This window comes from Sardina pilchardus, chromosome 6, assembly GCF_963854185.1.
Source record: "Sardina pilchardus chromosome 6, fSarPil1.1, whole genome shotgun sequence".
In the NCBI taxonomy this organism is placed as follows: Eukaryota; Metazoa; Chordata; class Actinopteri; order Clupeiformes; family Clupeidae; genus Sardina; species Sardina pilchardus.
In genome coordinates, this window is record NC_084999.1 from 34846436 (window position 1) to 34873299 (window position 26864).

At 39.5% G+C, this 26864-nt stretch overlaps 1 protein-coding gene across 1 annotated transcript; it reads left to right on the plus strand.

Annotated features, from left to right (window-relative positions):
* Positions 1-1118: 1118 nt before the first annotated feature.
* On the plus strand, positions 1119-23400 carry psenen (presenilin enhancer, gamma-secretase subunit). The gene is made up of 4 exons (XM_062539668.1): positions 1119-1233; positions 6959-7041; positions 7135-7239; positions 22961-23400. The coding sequence occupies exons 2-4, from the start codon at positions 6981-6983 to the stop codon at positions 23098-23100; spliced, it is 306 nt and encodes a 101-aa protein (XP_062395652.1). The 5' UTR covers positions 1119-1233; positions 6959-6980; the 3' UTR covers positions 23101-23400.
* Positions 23401-26864: the final 3464 nt, after the last annotated feature.

The following is a 26864-nucleotide window of genomic DNA, read 5'->3' on the forward strand; positions in this document are numbered from 1 at the left end:
TCAAACATGTTTGATATTATCGGAAGTCTTTTCAGTCGTGGCTCATGCAAATAGTGACGTGAACATTAAAAACCAATAGTAACCTCTCGCGAACACGAAAACAGGAAGGGGCAAAATAGGCGACAGCTGTAGCCTATATGATTATTTGTTATTTCATTTCTTATCATTTATTAGTCGGCTATTCTACGAGACAGAACAACTCTATATCTGTTAGTGATGTCACACATCAAACAATGCTGCAGAAACGCGAAAAAAATACTTTGATATGAGTAGGCTATCATGTGATTTCCTGTTAATGATGACGTGTAGCCTATTGCACTATGGAAATAATTTGAAGGAATCTAGCAGCAGTCTTGTAAATAGTGACCCACAGTCTTTGCAAAATCCTAATCTGAGACTGGCCTGTGACTAGACTGTGACTAAAAACTCAATGAATTGTCTTTAGATGTGAGAGGGTCTGAGACTGTAGTTTTTCAAAAATCTTTTCCAAATCTTTGCAAAGTCTGGCAATGTAAGGTAGGCTTTACTTGTTCTAACTTTGTCTATTTTATTAATTGGTGAGGGTTGGTACAATTTGTTGCTCAGCCTACCATTTCAGCGGTGTGACTTTACCAGATTTTACAGTTATTATGTTCTCTGGAGGGACTTGAAATCATTTTTTACCGAGATCGTTGCTTTCTGTTTGAGAAGAGCTTTCATTTGATACCATACATGATGGGTTCATACAGTAATGTGCATAGTTATTTTTTATGGTCAACAAAAGGGGGCGTGGCAGATGTCATTAAAGAAAATGCTCAAGGGTGCCGGAGCGGCAAAATGGCCCTCTCATCATGATCCAGTCCACCCATCAGATTCTGAGTCTACAAAACTATCAGATTATGCAAAAAATTGCATTCGTATGTCACACCTCCCGGGGTTCTACCTGACTATTTTCCCTGGACACTTTATTAGGTGAACTCAGGTCAGAAAATATCACCCATAATGTTTATCAAAGAAACACAATTAGATGAGATTTCATTTGTTGTTTTGTGTTGTTTTTTTCTTTTTATTTATTTTGTGTCTTTGATATAAAATCAATTTGATTGCACCCCAATCCAGTAGATGGCGGTAATATACTTAGATTGTAAACTGCCATGAAGAAGAAGAAGCTTCACCAGAGCTTCACGGAAGTACACGTGACCAGTGACGAACTCTGTGGTCTTGCTAACAGTTGCCACTTTCTAACTGCAAAAGGTATGGTTTATATTCCATTTATCCTCATTTGTTTTGTTCTTGGATATGCACAACGCTATGGATTTCATTGATCAATTGAGATGTAACGTTATGACTTCATAGGGCACTGAAACAGTTGGGAGCTAACAAGTAGCCTAAGACAAAAGACAACATCAGCGTTCAACCATGGACAGAGTAGTTTTAGACAATATCCTACCTAACGGGTGCAAATAGATAGATAGATAGATAGATACTTTATTGATCCCCAAGGGGAAATTCAAGACACACAAATGTGCTGTATGTACTGTAACTCCAATTGAAGCAACGTTTTAGAAACTACACATGTAGCAAAACTTCAGAACGACGTAGGCTACCCCTAATGTTCTACCTCCTTTCCTCCTTTAATCATTCATACAGCTACATTATGTGTATGGCATTTCTACACCTCTTCAGCCACCATAATGATGATCCCATTAGTTCATTGTGTCAACTCTCCCGAGACGTACACTGGCATAATTTACTCAAAACTATCGCAATCTAGCTACCAGCATAAATGCATCGTTTGGTTGTTGGAATTCGTCGATGTTTGCTTGTATCACGATGAAAGCTGAGATTTACGCTAATTCTTAGCCCTACACAGCACCGATAACTAGGTTAGTTTCCTTAGAATAACTTGACAACTCGCCCAACTTTAAACGGCTAGCTGCTAGGTCTCAGATGATGCTAGATTTTGTCTATTCTAATAACTACAGTGACAAACAAGACACATAATATTAAAGCATTCATTAATTGCAACTCCACATTTGTGGTATACAGGTTATCATGCAAATGTGGATGTTTTTACGTAGGTCGAACCAAGAGACATCTTAAGGACCGAGTATGCGAGCACAAAAACACCATTAGAAAAGCTAATTTTGATTACCCTATGGCAAAACATTTCCAAAAGGAGCACAACTGCAACCCCGAAGGCCTAATAGTTGAGGGTTTAGAAACAATTAAGAAGAATATTCGGGGTGGTGATCGTTTAAAAGTACTTCTACAAAGAGAACTTTCTATATATATAATTTACAGGCCCTGGGTTGAATGAAGAAATAGATTTCAGTCCATTCTTGTGATAATTTTCTCAATATTTGCTTTGACTTAATTTGCAAAACAGCCACCTAGTGTATTCTCTCTGGAGGTTTATACTTACGATGTATAGCCACCTAGTGGATGATATTTTTGTCTTGTTTTTTGTATGTGTGAACATTTACAACTAGCCACCTAGTGGATTGTTTTGGTATGTTTCATGTGGTAATTCACCTGGGGCCTATTGCACAAAACTAGGATAAGGGATTAACCCGGGATATCTTGGTTATCCTGGCTCAATTTATCCGTGATCCAGTTGCACAAAAGCGGGATAGGGGGCAGCAGGATATGTTATGGTATAAGTTACCATGGCGATTTATTCTGTGGAGCTAGCCTGCTCCTGACCAGGCTCACAGCCAAGATAAGTTGATTCTAATGGTAATGACATAATCTGATTGGTTCAGCTAGCTGTCATTCAAATGAGACCTCCACGTGATTTTTTTTAAAAGAGCTGTAGATTCCATTTATATATTATTTGCAACATGCATTTACTCGCAAAACACAGCAGAATATCTGCCTAATACCATATGGATGTCATTTAAATTATGGTGGCCTTATAATTAATAACATAGCCTACTCGTTGTTTGCTTTGACAGATGTTTGATGAATAGGCTGCTGTAGTAGTTGATTGGAAGTGGAGGGGACATTTTTCGAAGGTGTTTTGAACTAATTCGGCTTTTAAGACAAATTAAGATACTTTGTGCGTCTTTGTGGTGGCAAAGCGCTTCCTAATGACGTTGCGTGCCGAGACAAGGAAGCTCTCACACACGTGGGTGCATACGTACATTTGCATTCAGTTGATCTGCCACACCTACTCCCGCTATGTAACAGAAATAATCATGATCCCCCATCCAAAAAAGTAAAACTTTACCTCGTTGTTAGTCTATATCAAAAGCGGTTATTCACTTTGTGTGCAAGACGCTATTTTTCGCGTCTTTTCATTCCAACCGTGAGTTATTTGGGGGAGAAACGAGAACGCGCACACATACCGGATAACTTACACCTGGCTTGATGAATCCGTGTCTGCTTATCCTGGATTGGTCTTTGTGCAACCAATTAAGCCGGTATGCGCTTGTTTTGGATTCAGTGATCGCAGCTCAGTAACTTATCCCGGATATCTTAATTCTGCTTTTGTGCAACGGGCCCCAGGGGGGTATTTCACAAAAGCAGAATTAAGACATCCAAGATAATCGATAAAGCCAGGTTTGACATAGCTTTCTCTAGTCATTCTTGCTAAACCCGTTTCACTAACGCCAATCCAGGATGAACAGGAGCGTCTATGTCAAGCCAGGTGTAAGATATTCGGGATGTGTGCGCGTTCTCGTTTCTCCCCCAAATAGCTCACGGTTGGAATAAAAAAGACGCAAAAAATAGCGTCTTGCACACAAAGTTAACAACCGCTTTTGATATAGACAACAACGAGGTAAAGTTTTACTTTTTTGGATGGGGAATCATGATTATTTCTGTTACATAGTGGGTGTAGGTGTGTCAGACCAACTGAATGCAAATTTACGTATGCACCCACGTGTGAGAGCTTCCTTGTCTCGGCACGCAACGTCATTAAGAAAGCGCTTGCCTCCGCAAAGATGCACAAAGTATGACTATATATCTTTATTCTGTCTTTAAACCAAATTAGTTGAAAACACCTTCGAAATATGTCCCCTCCACTTCCAATCAACTACTACAGTAGGCTATTCATCAAACGTCAGTCAAAAAAAGATGCAAACAACGATTTTGTAATTAATTATAAGGCCACCATACTGTAATTTAAATGATATCTAAATGGTATTGGGCAGACATTCTGTTGTGTTTTGCGAGTAAATGCAAGTAGCAAATAGTATATAAATGGAATACAGCTCTTTCAAAAATCGCATGCAGGTCTGATTTGAATGACAGCTAGCTGAACCAATCAGATAATGTAATTACCATTAGAATTAACTTATCTTGGCTGTTAGCCTGGTCGGGAGCAGGCTAGCTTCAGAGAATAAATTCCCATGGCAACTTATGTAGCATCTCTTTTGTGAAACCGAGTCAAGGGTAAGTTCATCCAGGATAACCAAAAAATCCCGGCTTAATCCCTTATCTAGGTTTTGTGAAACACCCCTCAGGTCACTCAGGCGTTTGTATTTAGCCTACAAAAGGGGAAATTGTTTGTCTGTGAAGCACACCTTGAAGAAGGCTGCCTATGACGCTACGCGTGGGTTGCTTCTCCCTGTTTTTAACCTTCATTATGAAATAGCCAGTCTAAAATAAAGGCTATTTAACTTTGAAAGAAGAGTGCCTTGGATTCCTCCTTTTTTCTCACAAACGATTTGTTTCCACACAATGGGTCATTCCTTATCAAATCAGATACGGTTGCTGCACCCTTTCAGATTTTGTTCAAACCAGGGTGGGTTCCCAAATGCATCGTAAGCCTAAGATCGTAGATTTGCCAACTGTTTCCCGAAACCATCGTAACTTAAAGCGACATTGTGTTTGGTAGGCTAACAAACATTCAGTTGTTTGTTACCAAAATCAGGCCTCATTCATGTTTAATTACCACTATACCACCAACGATGCACTCCTATTGGCTCAGAAGTCCTCATTTAAATATTGATTAAATGCTTGGGGGGCAGGCGAATTCCCGGAAGTAGAAACACCTATGGAGCTGGTGAAATCAACGCTTGGCTAACCCCATAGGACGCCCATTCATTCGAGGTGTTTATATTGCATTTTTGTTGGAATTATTGTAACACAAAACATGATATTTCATCTCCCCGTAACAGAGGTTTGACAAGCAATACCAATTAAATGAATGCACCTCCAGAAAGAGTATGAAATGATAGATGATAATGGCTACGGTTATTGAAATTTTATTTTTGAAATGTTGGTCAATAACAACAATAAATTGCTGGTGTCGCTAAATAGTGACATTTAAGGACATTAAAGAGTCACTGCACCCTAAAATATGTTTTTTGAGCTGATTGATTGAATATACTCATAAGTGGTGAACTGTACTATTACCAGGGTTAATATTGACAAAAATCGTGTTTCTCGAGAAAAGTAACATTTCGTCTGATTTTGTATTGGAGATATTGCTCTCCGCGCATTCTACAGGTTGAAACATGGCATGTTGGTCCAAAATGCTATTGGAATGCTGACGAAGTCCTGTACTTGTCCAACACTACGTCACCGGGTCGTTACAGTTAAACTCCCCAACACCTGCTGCCCTGATTAGCCTACCTGTGATAAGCCATGTCTGCAGCACTCATTCCCAGATTGACACAAAATCACCACGATTGATTGGTTGCAGCAGTGCTGCACTCCCTCTCCAACTGTTAGAAAGTCTCGCCCATTTTGAAAGCCTTTTTCAGAAATGTGAAGTGGGTGGAGTTATGGGGTGAAGTGACTCTTTAAATAGTGACATCAGCAATTTATTCAGGAAATATTTTGTTAGTTCATCACCCAGCAAGTAGCCTAACTCAAAAATGAAATGTTTATTGGTATAAGACATGAACATCACTGGTACTTAGTAATAAGACCAGTGTTATGAAATCATGAAATAATAGCACAAAAAACAATGCTAATTGGTGTAATAGACCAATATTTAAAAAAAAAAGAAAAATCAATAACTGCAGCCATAATACCATCTTGAAATTTCACAGTCTGAAAGCCCATTTCATACTCTTTCTGGAGATGCGTTCATTTCATTAGTATAGCTTGTCATACCTCTGTTAAGGGGAGATGAAATAGCATCCAAATTGATTATTTTTTGTGTTACAGTAATTCCACCAAAAATACAATATAAACGCCTCTTATTACTTTTAAGACAGCTTAAACACATCTGTAGAGAGACACAGCCATTTGCCAAACACTTGCTTATAAATTGTGTGGGGCACCCAATGTGGGCGTTTAAACAATTCTTCTGATTTCATAAGATTGCAACATAGTCAATATCAACACATACGGCTTACAAATGCGCATGTGGAATCTATCGGTAGCATTCATTATTCACAGAAATGTGTCTTTAGCTTGAACACTTTTTGAAATAATGACATCTGAACTTTACTGCAGATTCAGATGAGCGTGCAAATGTGCCAAAAATCAAAAGAGGGGGTATCATGTTCAAAAATGTGTTTCTCTGGATGTATTAGGTATATTAAGCTAATATTTTGGCTGAGTCAGTTTAAATGGTTACTCTAGGTGGTAAAACTGAAGCAAATCTGACATGGCGAGCAGAAGGCTTTTGTTGAATTGAGGTGGAATGACCCTGTTTTCTGTGGCTCTCATTTTTGCACCACACATGACTGAGATATTTGGTGGAAAACTAATTTGTACCTTTAGCCTTATATCTGTATCTGTAGAGATAGGGGCTGGACACTCAACAGATAAATGTAATTTTTGAAAAAAACATGACAGCCCTGAAATATAACCCCTTTGGCAGACGATTTACTACAGATTTGATGCACTTGGCGGAGGCATGCACTCTAGGCCTACATAGAGCAATTCTAGTTTGTCGTTGGGTTTTATGCAAGAATCTGATTTTAACGTTTTACATTTTGCTTGATATGATATGTGATGTAGTTATTGAAACAGTTGACTGCAATTTCATGTTATATCTGATCTTCAACTCAACCAGATTGCATCAAGACGAAACCGAAATGAATCTGGAACGTGTACCTAATGAAGAAAAGCTCAGCCTTTGCAGGAAATATTACCTAGGTATGCTGAACTGCAAACTGGCAACTATCATTTCTAAACTGAATGTTCAAATGAAGACATCTGTGTTTTAACCTAGTTTGTTTCTTTCCTCAGGAGGCTTTGCATTTCTTCCATTTTTGTGGCTGGTGAATGTGGTATGGTTTTTCAAAGAAGCGTTTGTGAAGCCAACCTACAATGAGCAACTTCAGATTAAAACATGTGAGTAGAGATATGACTATTACAGTGATCAAAATGATCACGGATAGGTATTATCGTGGTGTTTTGCAAATCTGCTAAAAATGTTTCTAAAGCCCTATTCGCACGGGATTAGTATTACCTGTGGACCTTTGGTGATTTGTGATAATTGCGGAGAATGCCTGAAATCTTAGTCCCGTGCGAATGTGCCATGTCTGCCAAGTAAAAATTCCGCCGCAAATTACCTACTGTATTTCGCCAAACACAGACGTCCGGTGATAATACTAATCCCGTGCGAATCTGCATCTCAGTGATTGCTATTGCAGTTGCATATCTTTTCTACTTTCTGCGTTGTTTTCGGACGTTAGCATACGACATATCCGGGTGTAATGTCAGTGAAAATAGAGTAATTTACAGACTTTGCTTATCCCGTGTGAATGCGCTGCAAGTAACACAGAGGTGGGGCGATAATTTGAAAATGACCAGAGGTCCACAGGTAATACTAATCCTGTGCGAATAGGGCTTAAGACGACCACCAATGACCGTGACCAATCACAGAGCATATAATTGCTCACAACTAGCCTGGATTTAAACAGTTTTTTTAATGAAACATCATTTACAAAGAGATCATGCCACACTGAAAGCAAATATTGTGTCTTTTCTGTCATCTGGCCTCTGTCAGATACACTTGCATTCTCATCTCCGAACAAAACTGTTCAGAAACTACTTGAAAAGCGGAATGTAGGTAATCTTTCATTTGTGGTCAGGAAACCGGCATTGGAGAAAAATGTACAGTTTAAACTAGTCTATGTAAACTTCTGACAATTTATATATTTCACAATATATTGTGAAGGAATAGCTGTCGCAAGTTGTTATTGGTTGTAGCCTAGTTGATCCAATAGTGTAGAAGCGGGTGCGCACATCTGAATATTTTAAAAGTAGGTGCTGGACTCAAAAGAGCAACAGTAAAAAGGACAAAAAAAAGTCCGCACACTAAGGCTCCAATAGATTATTTCTTTTTAAAAGAAATAATCTATTGGAGCCTTAGTGTGCGGACTTTTTTTGTCCTTTTTACTGTAGCCTAGTTGATGCCATGAGTATTTATCACAATAAACTTTCAAGATGCATTAGGCAGCTGTATGCATTCATATCAGACGAGTGGTAAAAACGTTACGCTCAAAAGTGTCCTGCCATGTAACCTATACTTTTGGTAGATTCAACGGAGAACCATTCCTGTAAGAGAAGGCCTGCGAAAATGCACCGGAGATCTAACTCAGATCTAACAAATCTAGCTATTTTGATCCTTAAATATGTGTAGTGGTGGCACCTGATTTCTAAGATATAACAAGCCCATGCTGCATGCTAAGCCTGTGTGCCTACTTTGGGGGATTCGGATGATACTAGAATTCCACACACGTTTTTCGCACCATAATAATTAAGATTTGAAATTAAATTGAATTCAAAATGGTAATTGTTATCGTGGAGAATTTCATTGTGGTTTACTGTTACACTGGTAACCATTACTGTACATCCCTACATTTGAGTGTCACTGACATGTTTGTGCCATTTGATAAAAAAAGGTTTTTTTTTTATTTTTTATTATTTTTTGTCTTATGTTATAGTCTTGCGTCCAATATATGGATGGGCAATGTGATGGCATCAATTTTACAATTATGCACAGACTGTAAACAATCACAGATGATGATTTATTTATGCCTCTTATAAGCTGCACACAGTTGAAATCATAGCAAACTACTTTGTTAAAATGGATGTAGAGTAAAAAAGAATTTTCCTAACATCTCTTGCAAGTAAAGCAAGTTATTTTAAAATAATAATGATGAGAAAATTAAGACCAAGGAGGAGGAGTACGACCGTTAGATTGATGAATGAGCTGTGAAATGATACTAGAGGATCATGGATATAATTAGCTGGAGTTTCACAGATGATTGACGGGTGTAATTTCCATTTCAGTGCTTCCAACTCAGTGGCTGTAAGTGGGTTAGGAATAGGATTTTAAGTGATTTTGCAAAAATGGCCAGAAAAGAAAATGCCATACCCTACCTTTAAATGTAGATGCAGAGGGGGGGCAGTGGGTCCATTGCGAGAGCGAGCGGGGTGAGGCAAGGTTGCATGCATTAAAAGCGCAGTTCAATGAAAGGATTTTATCTAGTTTATATAGTACAACATAGAACATTATTTTGTGGCCGCTAGTGTTGATCTTGTGGCGGCCCACCACAGATTAATCAATGTATGGGGAAACACTGCCAGGTTAACCTTTATAAAACAAAGAATATTTCAGTACTTATCAATGTGCATTTTAAGCCTTAAAGTAATTATGACTGTAACTAGATCATCTTTTTTACTTAAGTTAAGTAGGCGAAGTTAGTGTTAATTGACATGAACAACAGAATACTTTCACACCGGTGTTTTCAGAGTAGCAAGAGGGCCTTCGATTTCAGTCAGTTGATGTGTAGATTTTAACTGGCTGCAGCCTAAAATTAGAGGAGTATTGGTGCCCCTGTGTGTGTGTGTGTGTGTGTGTGTGTGTGTGTGTGTGTGTGTGTGTGTGTGTGTGTGTGTGTGTGTGTGTGTGTGTGTTGCGTCTTGGCATACATGTTGGACGTGACATTGGGGGTGTGGTGGCATCGTCGATTCTACCTTTGAGGTAGAAGTTCGAGATTGAGATGCAATTTTGATCGATTTCATAAAATCATATGAAAATCACGACACCCTTATTCATGATGGCCTTGAAGTTTTGAGTTAGGGGGCATTCTCCCGTGTGCGCAAGGGTGCGCAAGTAAAAAACGTCTAACTACACTCATTTCACTCATTTCAACTACACTCAGCTGGTGCAAATTCTCCTCTTTGCGTAAATCTGACATTTATGCATGATGGTGGGAGTTACGTGTTTTAGGAAGAACAATCTCAAAATCTGGGCGTTTCTTATGTGTAGAATTCTTGTGCATATTCTGCCACTGGCTTTAAAACACCTTTTCAGGCCCCGGCAGTGGCGTAACTGGCTGGGGCACCTGCACCGTACGCTGGCGACCCGGGTTCGATTCCCGCCCCGTGGTCCTTTCCAGATCCCACCCCGACTCTCTCTCCCACTCACTTCCTGTCATTCTCTCTACTGTCCTGTTCAAATAAAGGCATAAAAAGCCCAAAAAATAATCTTTAAAAAAAAAAAAAAAACACCTTTTCAGCTATGCACTCCTTAGGGCTCTATTACAGTTTTTCCTCAGTCGCTTTGGTACATTTCTCAGATCAGAATTGAAATTCTCATAACTGCCTGTTCAATTTTCACATCATTGTGAAACTTGTGCACATCAAAAAAGCAGCATTTCTTTGAGCAAGTTGCAAATGTTTTGGTACATCCATACAAATGATAATGTGCAAATCTGTGCTGTTTCCTACATTATCAGTTGCTTATGTCATGTTGATTTTAATGGGGCTCTGTTGAATAGTCTCACCCCCACAACATATAGGTATTATTTTATAGCATAGGTTTTTACATGCAAAATGGTTGAACAAGTTGTCAGAATATGTCATTGTGATGTGGATGAGAACATGGATGGCCCAACAGACAGTATAGGAGGTGTAGGAGGACTGCACTGTAATTCCGACAGCACTGCATACAGTATACAGACGTCTTGCACTCTGCACTATTGCCGAGCAACATAGTTTATATTCTCCTGTCTCTTGATTCGTTTGTAATGGAGGTTGCCATTGCTATGCCAGTCTATCTACTGGATTTGATGCTGCAGGTGTCAGTCTACAGAATTGTTAGCATAGATAAATTGCTATTATCAGAAGCAGCTGCCATTGAAACATTCTTTCTCAACACTGAGGTGGGTAGATTCTACAGTAATTTAAAAACTCAAACACGTCTTGACTCTTTCTAAAGAAACCTCAAAGCAAAAGTTAAATTTTGTGATGTAAGTTCTTTGTTAGGCTATGTGATGACACCATTTTACTGTAAGCTGTGTTGTTGCCTGGAGTTGAAAGGATGGCCTGTACGATAAGCAATCAGCTGTCCGCACGTACTCCGGCCACCACAATCGAATCTTATAGCTGAACTATAATACCAGGCACCTACTGTCAGGTTAGGTTACGCACCGACCTCTGTGATGTCAATGACCTAAGACTTCTATGTATACAGATAAACCCCGGACTGTCTATAGGAAGGTGCTCAAGTCTTCCAGGAGAATAACCAGGCGTTTTAGTATACAGTATAAGAAGGCAGTGGAACATCAAGGCCCTGACAGTTAACTCACGCGTAAAACATTCGGTCTCAGTAAACAGCTGAAACTCAGGTCATTTATAAGAGGTGCTTAGTTTCAAGGCTTAACCTAAGACTCAGAAAGTATAGAAAAGAATCACAGAAGAAAGACGTTATTTTTACCATCCTGTTTGGGAAGTGGTAGCCTCGTCCCAAAATGGAATACAAGCTGAACGAATCGGACGTTGGATTAAAATAGTTTTATAATTCAGCATTTTTAAATACAGCAAAAATGCGGCACAGTACAGCTTGTTGGTTACAATATGTAGGAAAAAGATAATTCCATTTTGTGGTGAGAAGGAAAAACGTAAGAAATTAATCCAATAGTGTCGGAAAAAGCAAAGAGTCCAAATGAATTGTCGTTCAGTGATCTCCCTTGTCCGGGTGTAAGGCCACGAGCAGCAGGTGGATGATGCGGAGTTCCGATGTTCACTGGAGCACTAAGTCCCGCATACTTGGTTTCGCGACGACGTACGGAGTTCACATAATAACTATCAGGAGCTACAGAGTAACACAACACGTAAGACGAGGAAAGAAGAAGAAGCAGCCCCGGACCTTAGTTGACCTGCTACTTATAGTCCTGATTTTCTCGTGACCCCATGGTCCTTCCCTACACATTCCTGGGGCGGTGCCCTCTTCACAGAACTTGATGGAAACTAAACTTACTTCAGAACATTCTAGACAGTCAAAGGCACACATCTCCGGGTTACAGAGCGGAGTTTTACATACATTCAGTGTTGACGAGAACATTCTAGTTGAGACAGAGATGCATTCAATATCGGCATTTACAGGTTTTAACATACAAACAGTTTACATTTGATTACAGGCAATGCACATTAAGATGTAGCAGACATATTGCATTCTATTGAGAGTACTTGGTTACATTCAACAAAGTATAGCCTATTTAAACATGTTGGTTGGTTACGTTCAAACATCGTAGGCTACACATGTTCATACGGAGTATGTTACATTCAGAATGATAAGTATTTCATTGCATTTGGTTACATTGTCGTGGTTTATTAATCAGGTAAAAGGCATGTCTTTATTGAAGGCACGTAAGTTATTTAATAGGATTTTCATACATTTTTATTTCCACACATTATTCTCCAAAAACCCCATATCTAATGTAATACTTCTGGTATGTTGTATCAGTCAGTACTTTCATAGCATAACATTGTGTTCAGTCATTCATTCTGTCGTTTATTGGATAAGAATTGTATAGCGTCATTCATCCAGTCTTCACAACTTTCAGTCTCACGTGCTCCTCATCACCAAGCGTTCAATTCAGTCTTTCGGAGCTATTTGTTCAAATAGGCCTAATCACACACGTTCTTCAACAGTTAAGCACATTCCTTCTCTTTCATTCAAACTGGCGCACTTGATTCAATAGTGGTTAGCGGGACAACAGTGTACTATATGGTTTCTGTTACGTTACTTTCTTTATCTACTTAAGCATAGTTGTCAAGGCAGGTGTCTCTCGTTGAGAGGACATCTCACATCTGGCTGATTTGCGCTGACGCAAAAGCAGCGAAGTGGGCACGAATTCACGCATGCGTTCGGTGCTCCATGGGTGGGGCCTAGGAGTCACGACACCCCCTACTTGGAGCAAAGGGCGCACAGGGAATTCAAGTCAATATGTATTGCAAAGAAGCCCAAAGGGCTCAAGTTTGTAAATCATAAAAACACATCAAAACGACATGGGTCACTGGGTAACTGTAGGCTAAATAATTGAGATCTGTCGATATGGGGACAGGGTCCACAAGCATAAAACAAACGTGTTTATCAAATCAAACATACTATCAGGATACACTCTATCTAAAGCCACGGGATCCGAGGGTTGTGTAGTAGTTCCTTGCCCACCACTCAAGCCTAGCGGAGAGATATGTTCCACACGAAAGGGTATAATTTTAGCCTGGAGCAAAATTAACAATACTACCGTCTTTCGGTCACCTCTCGCGTCGCCGCACTCGAGCTTGGGGCCAAGGTGAGCTTCAACAGAACCCAATCCGATATGGCTTGATAAATCCGTGATCTGGTAAAGTGGAGATCGGGCCATATTTGAGGCTGTTCTCCTCCATTCGGTTTGGACTACATTAAGAAATAAATAAACATTTATCCAGCGCCCCAGTGTAAGAGATGTGGATGGTTTTTCCAAAGATTCGTGTGATGCTTGAATATGCGGAGTGACCACACGACTATGTGCAGGATGCTATTAAGACTCTATAGGTTAACATGTTGGTGGATGCAGAAAAGGGAACGATTCAAATCATCCCGCGCAACATTCAAACTTCCTTTCCCGCTCAGTGTGTATCACAGAATACATGCAACATTACATAATGTATAGGGAGGAATAACATGCAAGGCCATAAACAAGTCAATTTCCTAATAGGCCATCAGAAAAGATTAAGCTACATATCAGGAGTGTTAAGATCACACAATATTAGTCCAACAAAGTTAGTCGAGGGTAGTAGCCCATCCAGTCAGATGGGAAACGAACATATTGTTATATTTCAGTCTTCACAAAGACACAACATAATTAGTAGAGTAAAGATTTCGTTGTATTTAAAGTTAGCTAATAGTCCATCAAGAAATGACCATGCAAAATCAGTAGCGTAATTGATCCTACGATACTCACCTATGTGTGGACTGGCACAGCAACATAGCACAAGGTATAATCAATGGTTAGTTTTCGCAATAACATGCGGATTGAGGTCATAAGTGGCAAAGAGTTAAAACCATGCATACAAAATGAGAAGCCTACTCTGCTTGTAGAATAATGAAATTATCATATCTGTCAATTGTACTACTCACGGAATAAGCAGAAGTTGGAAAAGGCCTATGCCTCCGGAGTTAAGGGTTCATCCGAAAAGTGAAGTCCAAGCGCAACTTGGGCAGAGACCCAAAGCTTTTACGCACAGGGTCGTTCTACGTTGCGGCAAATAATGTCACAAAGAAATGTCGACAACGTATCTCTAACATGGTTAGAACGATCTTGATAATGACTAGTCCCATAATGGATAAAGCATTTGGGTCCGTATTTCTTTATCATTTAACACTGGGGAAATTATTGACATTTCTCAAATGTTCAGAAACGTCAGAAATGTTCTATCTTCTGGCCTACCACATCTATAAGGCCTTCAATAACGTTGAGAAAGTTAAATACTGTGGCACAATATTTACCTAACTAAGTATAATTAACAAAAACTTACGTATAGACCCAATTACGGAACTGCTTGCCCATAGAAGTGAGTCCTCACTGTTGCTCGGCACTTCGTGAGTTTTCAGGACTATAATAAGAGATGGTTGAGAGAGATGCGTTGTCATGAAAGGTCTAAAGACATCTAACTGTCTTACTTCGTACCTACATCGTACCTACATGGGAGGCTCCTCCCCTACCAGTTCTACTTACCCACTCTGCGTCGGGGTCATCTGCAGGACCATCATGTCTGTTTGCGTTCACTTCTACATAATGTCTTTAAATTTACTGGGTTTAACAATATCCAAGATAAAATGTAAAATACAAATTCCCCTAAATAGGACATTCCCTAAATGCGTCTAGGAATGGACTGATTGATTTTGGTTAGCATCTGCATACATCCTAACACCCCTCTAACAATAAACCATTAACGTTATCTCCCACTGGGAAACATCCAGCTGTGTGGGTGTCTTCACACTATCCCGTATTGAGAACTTTGCAATGGAAATATATGTTGTCTCTCGTAGAAAGCACTTTAACATTATTACTACAGCTGAAATCCAAATAAACCTATTAAGACCATTTCTATTTCTGTCACCGAATATGCATCCACAAGTTTGAGGTAGCTAAGATGATTCTGCACGGAGTAACTTACGTTTAAGTTTACTCTACGTTTCTGAGAGCCTCGCGCATTGAAAGTCCAGAAAACCAATCTAACTTCTTCCAGCGCACTAACTGATTTCCCTCTTCACACTGCGGTGTGGTAACTTAGACAAAACCTGTAAATTCAAATACATCCATATGACTTTTGTAACATGAACAACTACTAAGGATAACCGAGCAACACACAAACTGTGTCCAATTAATACACAATCGGTAAGTTTATCTTCATGTTAACAAAGCCAAAGCAACAAGTGTCCAAGACGCGTGTGCATCTGTTTCTGAACGCGCACGTAAAAACTGAGAAAGTCTGTAAGTTAAACCAATGATATAATAGTCCTTTTCTGCCACACTGTCCGCTATACCGAGTCATGTCACGGGATTCTTACAGAATCAGGAATCTCACAAAAAGTTGTTTCTTAATCAGACGCTGTAGCTCAAATCTTCAATAAATTGCTTATTTGGACACATACAACTGTTTTCTTGACAACATCACTATGATTATCCTATTATTGTCTACTTTACCCGCAATAGATAAAATGTCAACTTGCTGGCGCGCCTTTAGGTGCGTACAGAAATCTCTCAATGCAATATCATTCAGCACGAACCAATTCCAGAAGGGACGAGGTTATCGGGACTTTCGAGATAAAATGTCATAGGCTATGGGCAGAAAAACATGACAACAGTGTCCATCTCACATTGAACTGTAACAACATTAGTATTGAACTGGCAATTGCCCAAGTGTGACATTCTCCACATGAAGTTTAGTTTCCCCTGCACAAGTTATCGATAACTACATAGGCTCCTCTTGCGCATCAATATCATAACAGCACAATGCCCTAACCTTACCGGACTTCTCACGTAACTTGTTCTTCATCGAAAGGTATATGCATGATATTACCGAGTGATATGGAACTATTAAAACCTATAGTAGGCCTACATGTCAAAGTGTGCATTAGTCTAGCCCAGTGGTCTTTGAATTGTATCAAATCGCATAAAATGAGTCTCAACAGGACGGTTCACGGAAGACTATCAGCAGGGCCTCCAACTCTTCGTTTTCAATTTCGTTTTTACCTTGCCCAACAGTTTTCCATCGAACCATTTAACGTCACTTATTTCTACAATAAGGGTAATAGTATGAAACTTGAAAAGGATATTCTACAAGTCCTTGATCTACTGACTGAGAACCATTATCTAATCAGATCCCCACAACTCCACAGAGTTGGTTTCCGTCACGCATCACTGCTTCCAAGGCTCCTCTACCCAAGCCTAGAGGGCTGCCGAGATGGTTGTAAAGTAACCCCAATATACATCGCTGACGTTTTTACCAATCATGATCATTCAGAGGATAATTACCCAATTAAGTCACTATACGTCCGAAATGATTTGTTAAGCAATGTTACAATATCCAATACATGCAATCTAACTAGTTTACCAACAATGTTTGAAATGGCCAACGCTCCTCTGAGATTGTACCTATTGACTGAAGCAACCTACTAACGAGGATCCTGCGCAAGATTTACTACGGACCGATGAAATAGACTGGAGGAGTAAAGCCCCAAATATCTAAACAGTTACCATTCACATTTGCAACCTCCAATTAACTTGTAAGTTGTTACAACACATATGCCTACTCAACGACGAAATTCTATCTGACTCCAAGAAGGCTATGTTAGAGAAACCATCTAATGAGAACGAGGTGTGATATCCTAATGCGCACTTAACAGCACAATTAGTCGATCTTTTTACTTGATAAGGAATTCAAATTCAACCTTTTGAGAAGATCAGCTACTGGACTTTGGGGGATTCATTCGAACTCTGCCTCACAAAACTCATGTGATGGTAAACGTCTATCAGGATCGTCGGAGGGTCCTCAAGGAAAAACACTCAGACATGTATCAAAGGACAAGTCATGGTAGTGAAGGCTAACGACTTCCAAAATGTAATATTTACCCAAGTTACAACGGTGAATCTGGCTATGGCATCGTCCTCTGCCCGAAACAGAAATTAACCTACAGAAAATATCTTTCCCAGAGATAGCCTAACTGTCAGGAAAATGTTGGGAAATTCCACTACACACAGATGTTGGGAAATTCCAAAACGTTGGAAACTCCAAAAATGTTGGAAAGTCCGCTACCCCCAACAAGGGTCATAAATCCGACTCTGTCCTGATGAGACAGGCGACAAAAAACAGAACACCTTGGGATCGTGAGCTCGAGAAGCTTCCCATGTCAATTCACAATTAATGGCCTTTTTGGTTGCACCTGGCACATCGTCGGAATGTCAAACTCCCAAGAAGTGGCGCCGTTCTCTAAAACAGTGGTCCAAGTAGGCTACTCACAAACTCCGAATACAATTATCAGACTATGGTGATGTTGGACAAAATCACGATTAGTAAAAAGAATACACAACATCAACGCATCTTCCCGCAACTTTGCTTCATAGCACAATAGAGTCATGGGCTGATGTGAAACATGTCGACTATAAAGATTACCATTCTATGTAAACTAATATTCTAAAGATTTGTTGCGAAGACTGTCTAGAGCGGAACCCCTGCGCCCACAATGAGCAGTGGGTTGTTACGGTTCGCAAAACATCTCCTTATCTACTCCAAACCCCAATAAACGTTATCCTTTCCACATAAGAATCATTTTAATCTCTATTCGAACTGCTGTTTGCTTAATGTCCAAAAAATGAAAAACTAAAGCCCGATGATTCGGCAAACATAATCTAGGAGGCCTATGTCTAGTGGCAACTGTACGTAACTATCAATTTATCCATTCTGCAAACTTTCAGCTAGACAGGTTACCAAACATGAATGAAATCAAAGACGCATCTTGGTGGATTAGTTGCAAACGAAACAATTAGGCTACCTTTGATTCGTACTTCCAATAGTTTACGTAGGCTACGTAACCGAAGCCCTTTTCTCCCTTCACTGACCACAGTATTACATTGAAACAGGCTATTAACTTAAGACGTGGCACTTACACTTTCCTCTGGTTTGATTAACAGTCGTCTCTCTCCGTCTATGCGACGCACGAGGTTCAAAACATAGTCTTTTTTATTTTTGTTTTGTTTTCAAAAGTATTTTACTCGCTATGTTGAACTGTCTCTCATCGTCCTTGCTTCTTCAGCTTGTGTCACAGACGGGTGTGACAGATCGTAATCTCCGAGAGTCTATCCACTTTGCATGATAGCTGCGGCCGTGTCCTACGTCCTGTTAAGTGGCCAGAGTCACAACAATACATTTCTAATAACTATTAAAACAAATGGGAGGATATGTAAACGAGGTTGTTTATCGCATAAGGCAACGCCAAAGCACTATGGACAACTTTTCATCCCGATCACTAAATGGCAAATCAAATACTGCATCTTCACGCAGCCATGGATTCCCAAACCTACGGAGTGGGCTATCCCTCTGCAGGAACTGTTACAAGTTACGTATTGAAACACGACGGAGTCAGGATAATTTAGATTATCTATAAACCATTCAAAATCATACTATATCTAATTAGGCTACCAACACTAAAGCACTTTCATCTATTGCGCGCACGTTCTTTGATTACCCAGTTTTATGTATCATTCTGTCGGACTACAGATTCGCTACCTGAGCTGGTAAACGGATGTAGGGAATGCAGAAATGACATTCACCCTTCTATGCGTTGGTAAATCAATGAAATGAGTTGTAGAAACTTTAGTTTAAGATTCGAAAACTCTTTAGTGTTGTCTTAAGGACAAGGCAGTCGGGAGTTTAAGTTATTTGGCTTACTTTAGTAACGACGATAACCCATTATAGCAGCGAAACAACATGGGTATTGGCCAGACACCCACGAAGCGTCACCACCACAATGCATCACCGAAGCACGAAAGTTGTATGTAACTAACTAGACTTGTAATCACTTTTGATCCATGTATTTATCCTATTGCCTTACTATTGCACGCAACTAAGAACATTAACTGTTAAATGCATGATTAGAAACAGAATGGTTGGAAGCACTATGCTCTCGCAATGGTATAGGCTACCAGTGATGCCTTCAGCCTATCTGAAATCTCGGTGCTTATCGGAGGGGCGCGACCCCCCACAGCTCAACCACAACTAGGGAGACTCAGACGGCCATGGAATTTGAGGACTGGTGGTTTAACCGCAAATTATTAAAAGTTTAAAAGGTTGAAGAGCCAATGGCATGGCTAATATTGTAGCAAGTATGCAAGTAATCCAGTAGCATACCTGGTGCGTTCTATGCATCGTTACCGCAAACAAAGGGGCACGAAGTATGAAGTATGATTCACAGGAAAAGTGTAATATAACATCAGACACTTGTTACATACTTTACTGAGGGGATATTAAAACCGTGTAGTCTTTTGCGTGTTCCTTTAGCAGGAAAAGTCTCGTCTACAGACAGAGAACCACATAAAATTAGGCCGAAACAGGAGATTTCTCTGCCACAACCAACGTAACACAAAGCGTCAGCACAACACACTGCTCCTGCGCCACCGGGCACCTGGTCTTGCTAAACCCCATATGCCGTTTGATGTTGTTTAGCTGATTGTTCCTCCAAAACTTGTCTCTATCACAGTAGGAACGAAGAAAACAACTTAGTCTGCCATCGTTAAAGTTCAAGCTGGAATGCGCTGACATCCGCCTTTACGCACAGCTTTCCGACTATAAACTCGCCGACAAAGCACGAAGTGGCGGGGATGTGGGTAGATCTTCTCCAAAAACTTAAGATATTTGTTTAGATATCTATTTTAAGTTTCATGTACCACTTGTCTAGGGTAACCCGTCCTCTGGCGCTTTTATGGCCTTCTGCCTTATCACCACACGCAACAAGTGCAGCCTCTTATCTGATCTACGCAACCAGTGCAGCTTCTTTCTGACACTACACCTGCTACTCTCCCAGTATGCCGGCTTACTGGGACCCGCTTCAAATAGCGGACTCGGTACACGAACTTTCTGTAGTGTTTGTCGAGGAATAACAACGTTAACCCGTGGGGAAGAGGACTATTCTGTTTCTCACAGCATGCACAAACTAGGACGACCAAAGGCGTCTCCAATGCAATTATTAGCATGAGTCTCAGAAAAAATCGCTTCTACTCAATCCTCTAATAATGCTCCTTATTAGTCCGTTTACATCCCACTTCTGACACCATGTGTTGTTGCCTGGAGTTGAAAGGATGGCCTGTACGATAAGCAATCAGCTGTCCGCACGTACTCCGGCCACCACAATCGAATCTTATAGCTGAACTATAATACCAGGCACCTACTGTCAGGTTAGGTTACGCACCGACCTCTGTGATGTCAATGACCTAAGACTTCTATGTATACAGATAAACCCCGGACTGTCTATAGGAAGGTGCTCAAGTCTTCCAGGAGAATAACCAGGCGTTTTAGTATACAGTATAAGAAGGCAGTGGAACATCAAGGCCCTGACAGTTAACTCACGCGTAAAACATTCGGTCTCAGTAAACAGCTGAAACTCAGGTCATTTATAAGAGGTGCTTAGTTTCAAGGCTTAACCTAAGACTCAGAAAGTATAGAAAAGAATCACAGAAGAAAGACGTTATTTTTACCATCCTGTTTGGGAAGTGGTAGCCTCGTCCCAAAATGGAATACAAGCTGAACGAATCGGACGTTGGATTAAAATAGTTTTATAATTCAGCATTTTTAAATACAGCAAAAATGCGGCACAGTACAGCTTGTTGGTTACAATATGTAGGAAAAAGATAATTCCATTTTGTGGTGAGAAGGAAAAACGTAAGAAATTAATCCAATAGTGTCGGAAAAAGCAAAGAGTCCAAATGAATTGTCGTTCAGTGATCTCCCTTGTCCGGGTGTAAGGCCACGAGCAGCAGGTGGATGATGCGGAGTTCCGATGTTCACTGGAGCACTAAGTCCCGCATACTTGGTTTCGCGACGACGTACGGAGTTCACATAATAACTATCAGGAGCTACAGAGTAACACAACACGTAAGACGAGGAAAGAAGAAGAAGCAGCCCCGGACCTTAGTTGACCTGCTACTTATAGTCCTGATTTTCTCGTGACCCCATGGTCCTTCCCTACACATTCCTGGGGCGGTGCCCTCTTCACAGAACTTGATGGAAACTAAACTTACTTCAGAACATTCTAGACAGTCAAAGGCACACATCTCCGGGTTACAGAGCGGAGTTTTACATACATTCAGTGTTGACGAGAACATTCTAGTTGAGACAGAGATGCATTCAATATCGGCATTTACAGGTTTTAACATACAAACAGTTTACATTTGATTACAGGCAATGCACATTAAGATGTAGCAGACATATTGCATTCTATTGAGAGTACTTGGTTACATTCAACAAAGTATAGCCTATTTAAACATGTTGGTTGGTTACGTTCAAACATCGTAGGCTACACATGTTCATACGGAGTATGTTACATTCAGAATGATAAGTATTTCATTGCATTTGGTTACATTGTCGTGGTTTATTAATCAGGTAAAAGGCATGTCTTTATTGAAGGCACGTAAGTTATTTAATAGGATTTTCATACATTTTTATTTCCACACATTATTCTCCAAAAACCCCATATCTAATGTAATACTTCTGGTATGTTGTATCAGTCAGTACTTTCATAGCATAACATTGTGTTCAGTCATTCATTCTGTCGTTTATTGGATAAGAATTGTATAGCGTCATTCATCCAGTCTTCACAACTTTCAGTCTCACGTGCTCCTCATCACCAAGCGTTCAATTCAGTCTTTCGGAGCTATTTGTTCAAATAGGCCTAATCACACACGTTCTTCAACAGTTAAGCACATTCCTTCTCTTTCATTCAAACTGGCGCACTTGATTCAATAGTGGTTAGCGGGACAACAGTGTACTATATGGTTTCTGTTACGTTACTTTCTTTATCTACTTAAGCATAGTTGTCAAGGCAGGTGTCTCTCGTTGAGAGGACATCTCACATCTGGCTGATTTGCGCTGACGCAAAAGCAGCGAAGTGGGCACGAATTCACGCATGCGTTCGGTGCTCCATGGGTGGGGCCTAGGAGTCACGACAAAGCCGTTCTCTATTCAGTTCTCCATGCTTATGTTTTCAAAATCAAAGACTGGTTGGTGTTCTTTCTGGATATAAATGGCATTCAGAAGGTCAATGAGAAATCCACGTTCCACGTTTTCATATCAATTGCGAAGATCCAGGACTTATCCAAAAATATTGAACATCGATAACTTCTTAGTCCCTCCCCCTTTTCCTCCAAATCCCAAACCGGTCCCCTAAGCCTCTCCTCCCACAAGGGAGATCTGTGCACAATTAGAGCTTGGGGAAGGGGGAGGGGAGGACGCTATGAAATGCTGGCATTAGCAGTGATTGACACTGTTAGATACCCTCCTGATCCTGATTGGGGCATCTGAAATGGGAGCTTTGGATATCTTGCAACTTGTACTACAGGCTTTAGTTTAGGTGGTGCCAGAGGAGCCAGGTTTTTTTAAACTGCAGTGTGAAGGTATAACTTACGGACCATTTAGCTTTAAGAGTTTCAGGAAACATCACCCTGGGTGGTAGTCAAAACATTTCAGTGAGCATTTTCAGTGAATTAATGTTGACACTTTGGTATATGCCTTCTTTCAGATGTAAAGAGATCAGCACTGGGCTTACTTTTGTGGGTGGCAGTATTGACGACTTGGATTACAATTTTTCAGCACATGAGAGCACAGTGGGGAGAAGTGTCCGACTACTTATCCTTCACTATCCCTCTTGGTGTTGAGTAGGAGCTACGTCGTGGATCCTAATTCTAATTCCCAAACAGCATTTTTCTATGAGGCCTTTATGACTCTATTTAAGACCAAATGTTTTATGAATTATTTTCACTGCATTCATTTTTTTTGTCAAATCCTCGGGGCAAAAAATACAGAACAATAATGTGTAACAATATATGATTTGGACATTTACTTAAAAGTGTAAAATGTACTAGTAATTCATTAGTTGTGTGGAAATGTGTGATTTTTCTGTGTTCTGTGTTTTTTTCTATCAATGGAACTTAAATAAAGATTATCTTGGGTTAAGTTAAATATTGTGTGATGCATGTGTATTACATGAGTCATGACAGACAAAGAATAACTCATTTATTTTAAGGATCTTGGTATTGACCCCTTGCCAATGATGTCATAAAAGTTCGCGCCACAGCGAAATAGCTAGCTGGACGGCAAGAAGACGAGTCGAATCAATGGGTTCTGATGGGACATATAGCATAGCTCAAAGATTATAGTGAAATTTAGCCTTCATAATGCCCTTCCACCACTGTTAGCATATTGTTTGTAATGAATTAACATCCAATTACTTGATACAGATATATTTTGCTTTGTTTTCTTGAGTGTTTCGGGAGTATTTCAACCACGACTGCAGTCATCTGGTCCGTCTACTGAGCTCAGCGAGGGTTGTTATAGCAACCATAAACTCTGAATGGGACGGCGCGGTTAACGAGTTCAGTGCTAGGATAAACGTTTGCTAGGATAGCTAATAATAGTGTTCAATGACCGCTAACATTATTTCATATACTGATATGTTATGTTTTGACTATGTTACATCTGTTTACAAATAAAGTGGCCAAATCGGTTTGAAATATTTTAGCCCAGAAATACTTGGTGTTAATATATAGTAGGCTAATATTAACAGTAGACAACGATCTAGCTGCCCTATGTTAGTGCTGTTATCACTAGTTTAATAACTATGTAAATTTGCGATCACAACCCATTTCACCTTACAACACCACTGGCATGTTTATATGACTACCAGACGCTGAATAAAGTAATACATTGAACTACAAAAGATGTTAAAGTGAAGGTGTTCACTTCTTCATAATGTAATTTGCCGTACATCTCCTATCTTTCTGCCGTCTTTGTGACGTTTCAGCAAGGGGTGAATAGTCTCATTAGAATAATATTCATATTCACAACCATTTACTATTTTTTGTTTAGCTGAAGAATTATCTCCAAAAATAATTAAGCAATATAGCACGAGTGAGAGTGGGGTTGGTAATGGATTTTCCCATGGGCGTTGTTTGACCGGAGGCGCAGGCAACAAAAATGAGGGGTCCAGTTCAGAATGCCATAGTTGCCATGGTAACTCAAGACTGTTACCTCAGGCATACAGTATTAAGCAGTCACAACAATTTTGATGTCCAATAACTTAAGATTGGCTGAGATATGAGCTCCCTTCCTGTTTGGCAGCTTTGCCGCCAATTTCGATTGGCCGTTGCGGGTGAACAGTTTTAGGTATCATTCCAAAAAGCAAGTCCTTTGTGAAACTTGGCCTGAAGATCATCTGTGTGAAGTTTTGTGTCAATTGGACAAATTTTGTGACCTGTAAAAATGTTGTGGTTTTGATGGAGGTGTTTGGTCGCTTCTAACTTCATCTCTGTTTGGATCCGAGGAACTGAGCTAGCTAAGTGCTATCAAAGTAGAGCCACGCGCCAGAGCCATTGAGTGAACGCATTGAAACACGAGAGGTAGGCTATGTAGCCTATCCACTCATCTTAGTTAAGGGAATAATGTAGTTTAATGTGTAAAAACGGTGGTGTGTTCCTTTAATAAAGGACATTAGATATAGGCAGAGATTAGTCAATTCAATTAAATTTATTCATATAGCACATTTGACAGGCAAAGTTGACCCAAAGTGAATTACAAGTTAAAACAAATTGTTTAAAAATAGTACTGTAGGCCTACGATATATGAATAAAATAAACAACCCATAGGCCTAGTTACAGTGGGTATAGTAAGTATTCACACCCATGCTAAAGTTGACTAAAAAGAGGAATATAAAATCATCTTTTGAGAATTGATTGTAATGTCTTAATTCAAAAAATGAGTAAAAATCAAACCGCTAAGGACACTAATTTTCTTTGTGATTGAAGAATGTATCGTAAATAGATAAATGTTCTTCCTTAAATACAGGTTGCATAAGTAATTGCACCCTATGTTAAATTCCCATAGGAGCAGGAGGATTTTTTATATGTTTTTATTTTTAAAGGCCAGCTATTTTATGGATCCAGGATATTATGCATCCTGATAAAGTTCCCTTGGCCTTTGAAATTAAAATAGCCCCACATCATCACATACCCTTCACCATAGCTAGAGATTGGCATGGTGCTTTTTCCAGTTAGCCTATTAGCCTGTTTGATTTGCATTGAGCTCAATGAGCATCAAACAGGCTAATAGGCTAACTGGAAAAAGCACCATGCCAATCTCTAGCTATGGTGAAGGGTATGTGATGATGTGGGGCTATTTTAATTTCAAAGGCCAAGGGAACTTTATCAGGATGCATAATATCCTGGATCCATGAAATAGCTGGCCTTTAAAAATAAAAACATATAAAAAATCCTCCTGCTCCTATGGGAATTTAACATAGGGTTCAATTACTTATGCAACCTGCATTTAAGGAAGAACATTTATCTATTTACGATACATTCTTCAATCACAAAGAAAATTAGTGTCCTTAACGGTTTGATTTTTACTCATTTTTTGAATTAAGGCATTACAATCAATTTTCAAAAGATGATTTTATATTCCTCTTTTTGGTCAACTTTAGCATGGGTGTGAAAACTTACTATACCCACTGTACATACAAAAATAAACAACAAAATAAAACATTTAAGTGGTAAATAAATAAAGCATATGAATAATCAATCAGGAAGGTAAACTTATGTTAGATTCCATAAGCTTTTATGACAGCTTTACTGTTGGCATGATCCTAACCAAAGTCATGAGCTAGTCACCTGGAATGCTTTTTGATGAAAATGAGAGAAAGAAACAAGCGCACATGTATGGAAACTCCTTCAGGACTGTTGGAAAACCATTCCAGGTGTCTACCTTAAGTTTATCAAGAGAATGAAAAAAGTGTGTCATCATAGAAAGTTGGCTGCTTTGAACAGACATTTTAAGACATTTAACTTGGTTTACACTTGTTTTGCTTATTGCAAATGTAAATGTATAGTTATTATTGTTGTTATTTTTCTGATAAGTGGTGTGGTGTTGAAGATGCCCTAAACTAAATTACTACATTGTAAACTAATGATCAACAAAACATTTACATATTGTAAAAAGGTCAGATTTACACATAGCATGAGAGAAGTATGAACTATTTCCACTTTAGATTATGTTCTGCAGAAGGATTTATGTTGTACATCCTTTCGTCATACATTCACAAATAATTTTAAAACAACATTGCCTAGATTCCCCCTTAGCTTCGTACAGACACAGCAATCAGTGTCACAGGCGCTGTACCCTCAAACACTCGTGTTCAATGAAGGACACAATAAGAAATTATTGGTGAGTACTAGATTTTGCATCCTTTTTCATTTAAATCACATCAAATCATTATTTTATCTATTAATCATTAATTATTTACTAATCATTTCTTAATGACAATTTCATGATTGACTCAATTTTTAGAAATGACCTATAAAGACATTTTAATACAGCCTTTCTTAACAATTCACAAATGCATATAAATGTGTATTTCCACAAGATACCATGAA

Bases quoted from the DNA above. Each gene is read 5' to 3' on its own strand.
- psenen (XM_062539668.1), top strand. From the start codon at position 6,981: ATGAATCTGGAACGTGTACCTAATGAAGAAAAGCTCAGCCTTTGCAGG. The intron at 7,042-7,134 runs GTATGCTGAACT...TTCTTTCCTCAG, and splicing joins TTGCAGGAAATATTACCTAG to GAGGCTTTGCATTTCTTCCA. The intron at 7,240-22,960 runs GTGAGTAGAGAT...GCCTTCTTTCAG, and splicing joins GCAACTTCAGATTAAAACAT to ATGTAAAGAGATCAGCACTG.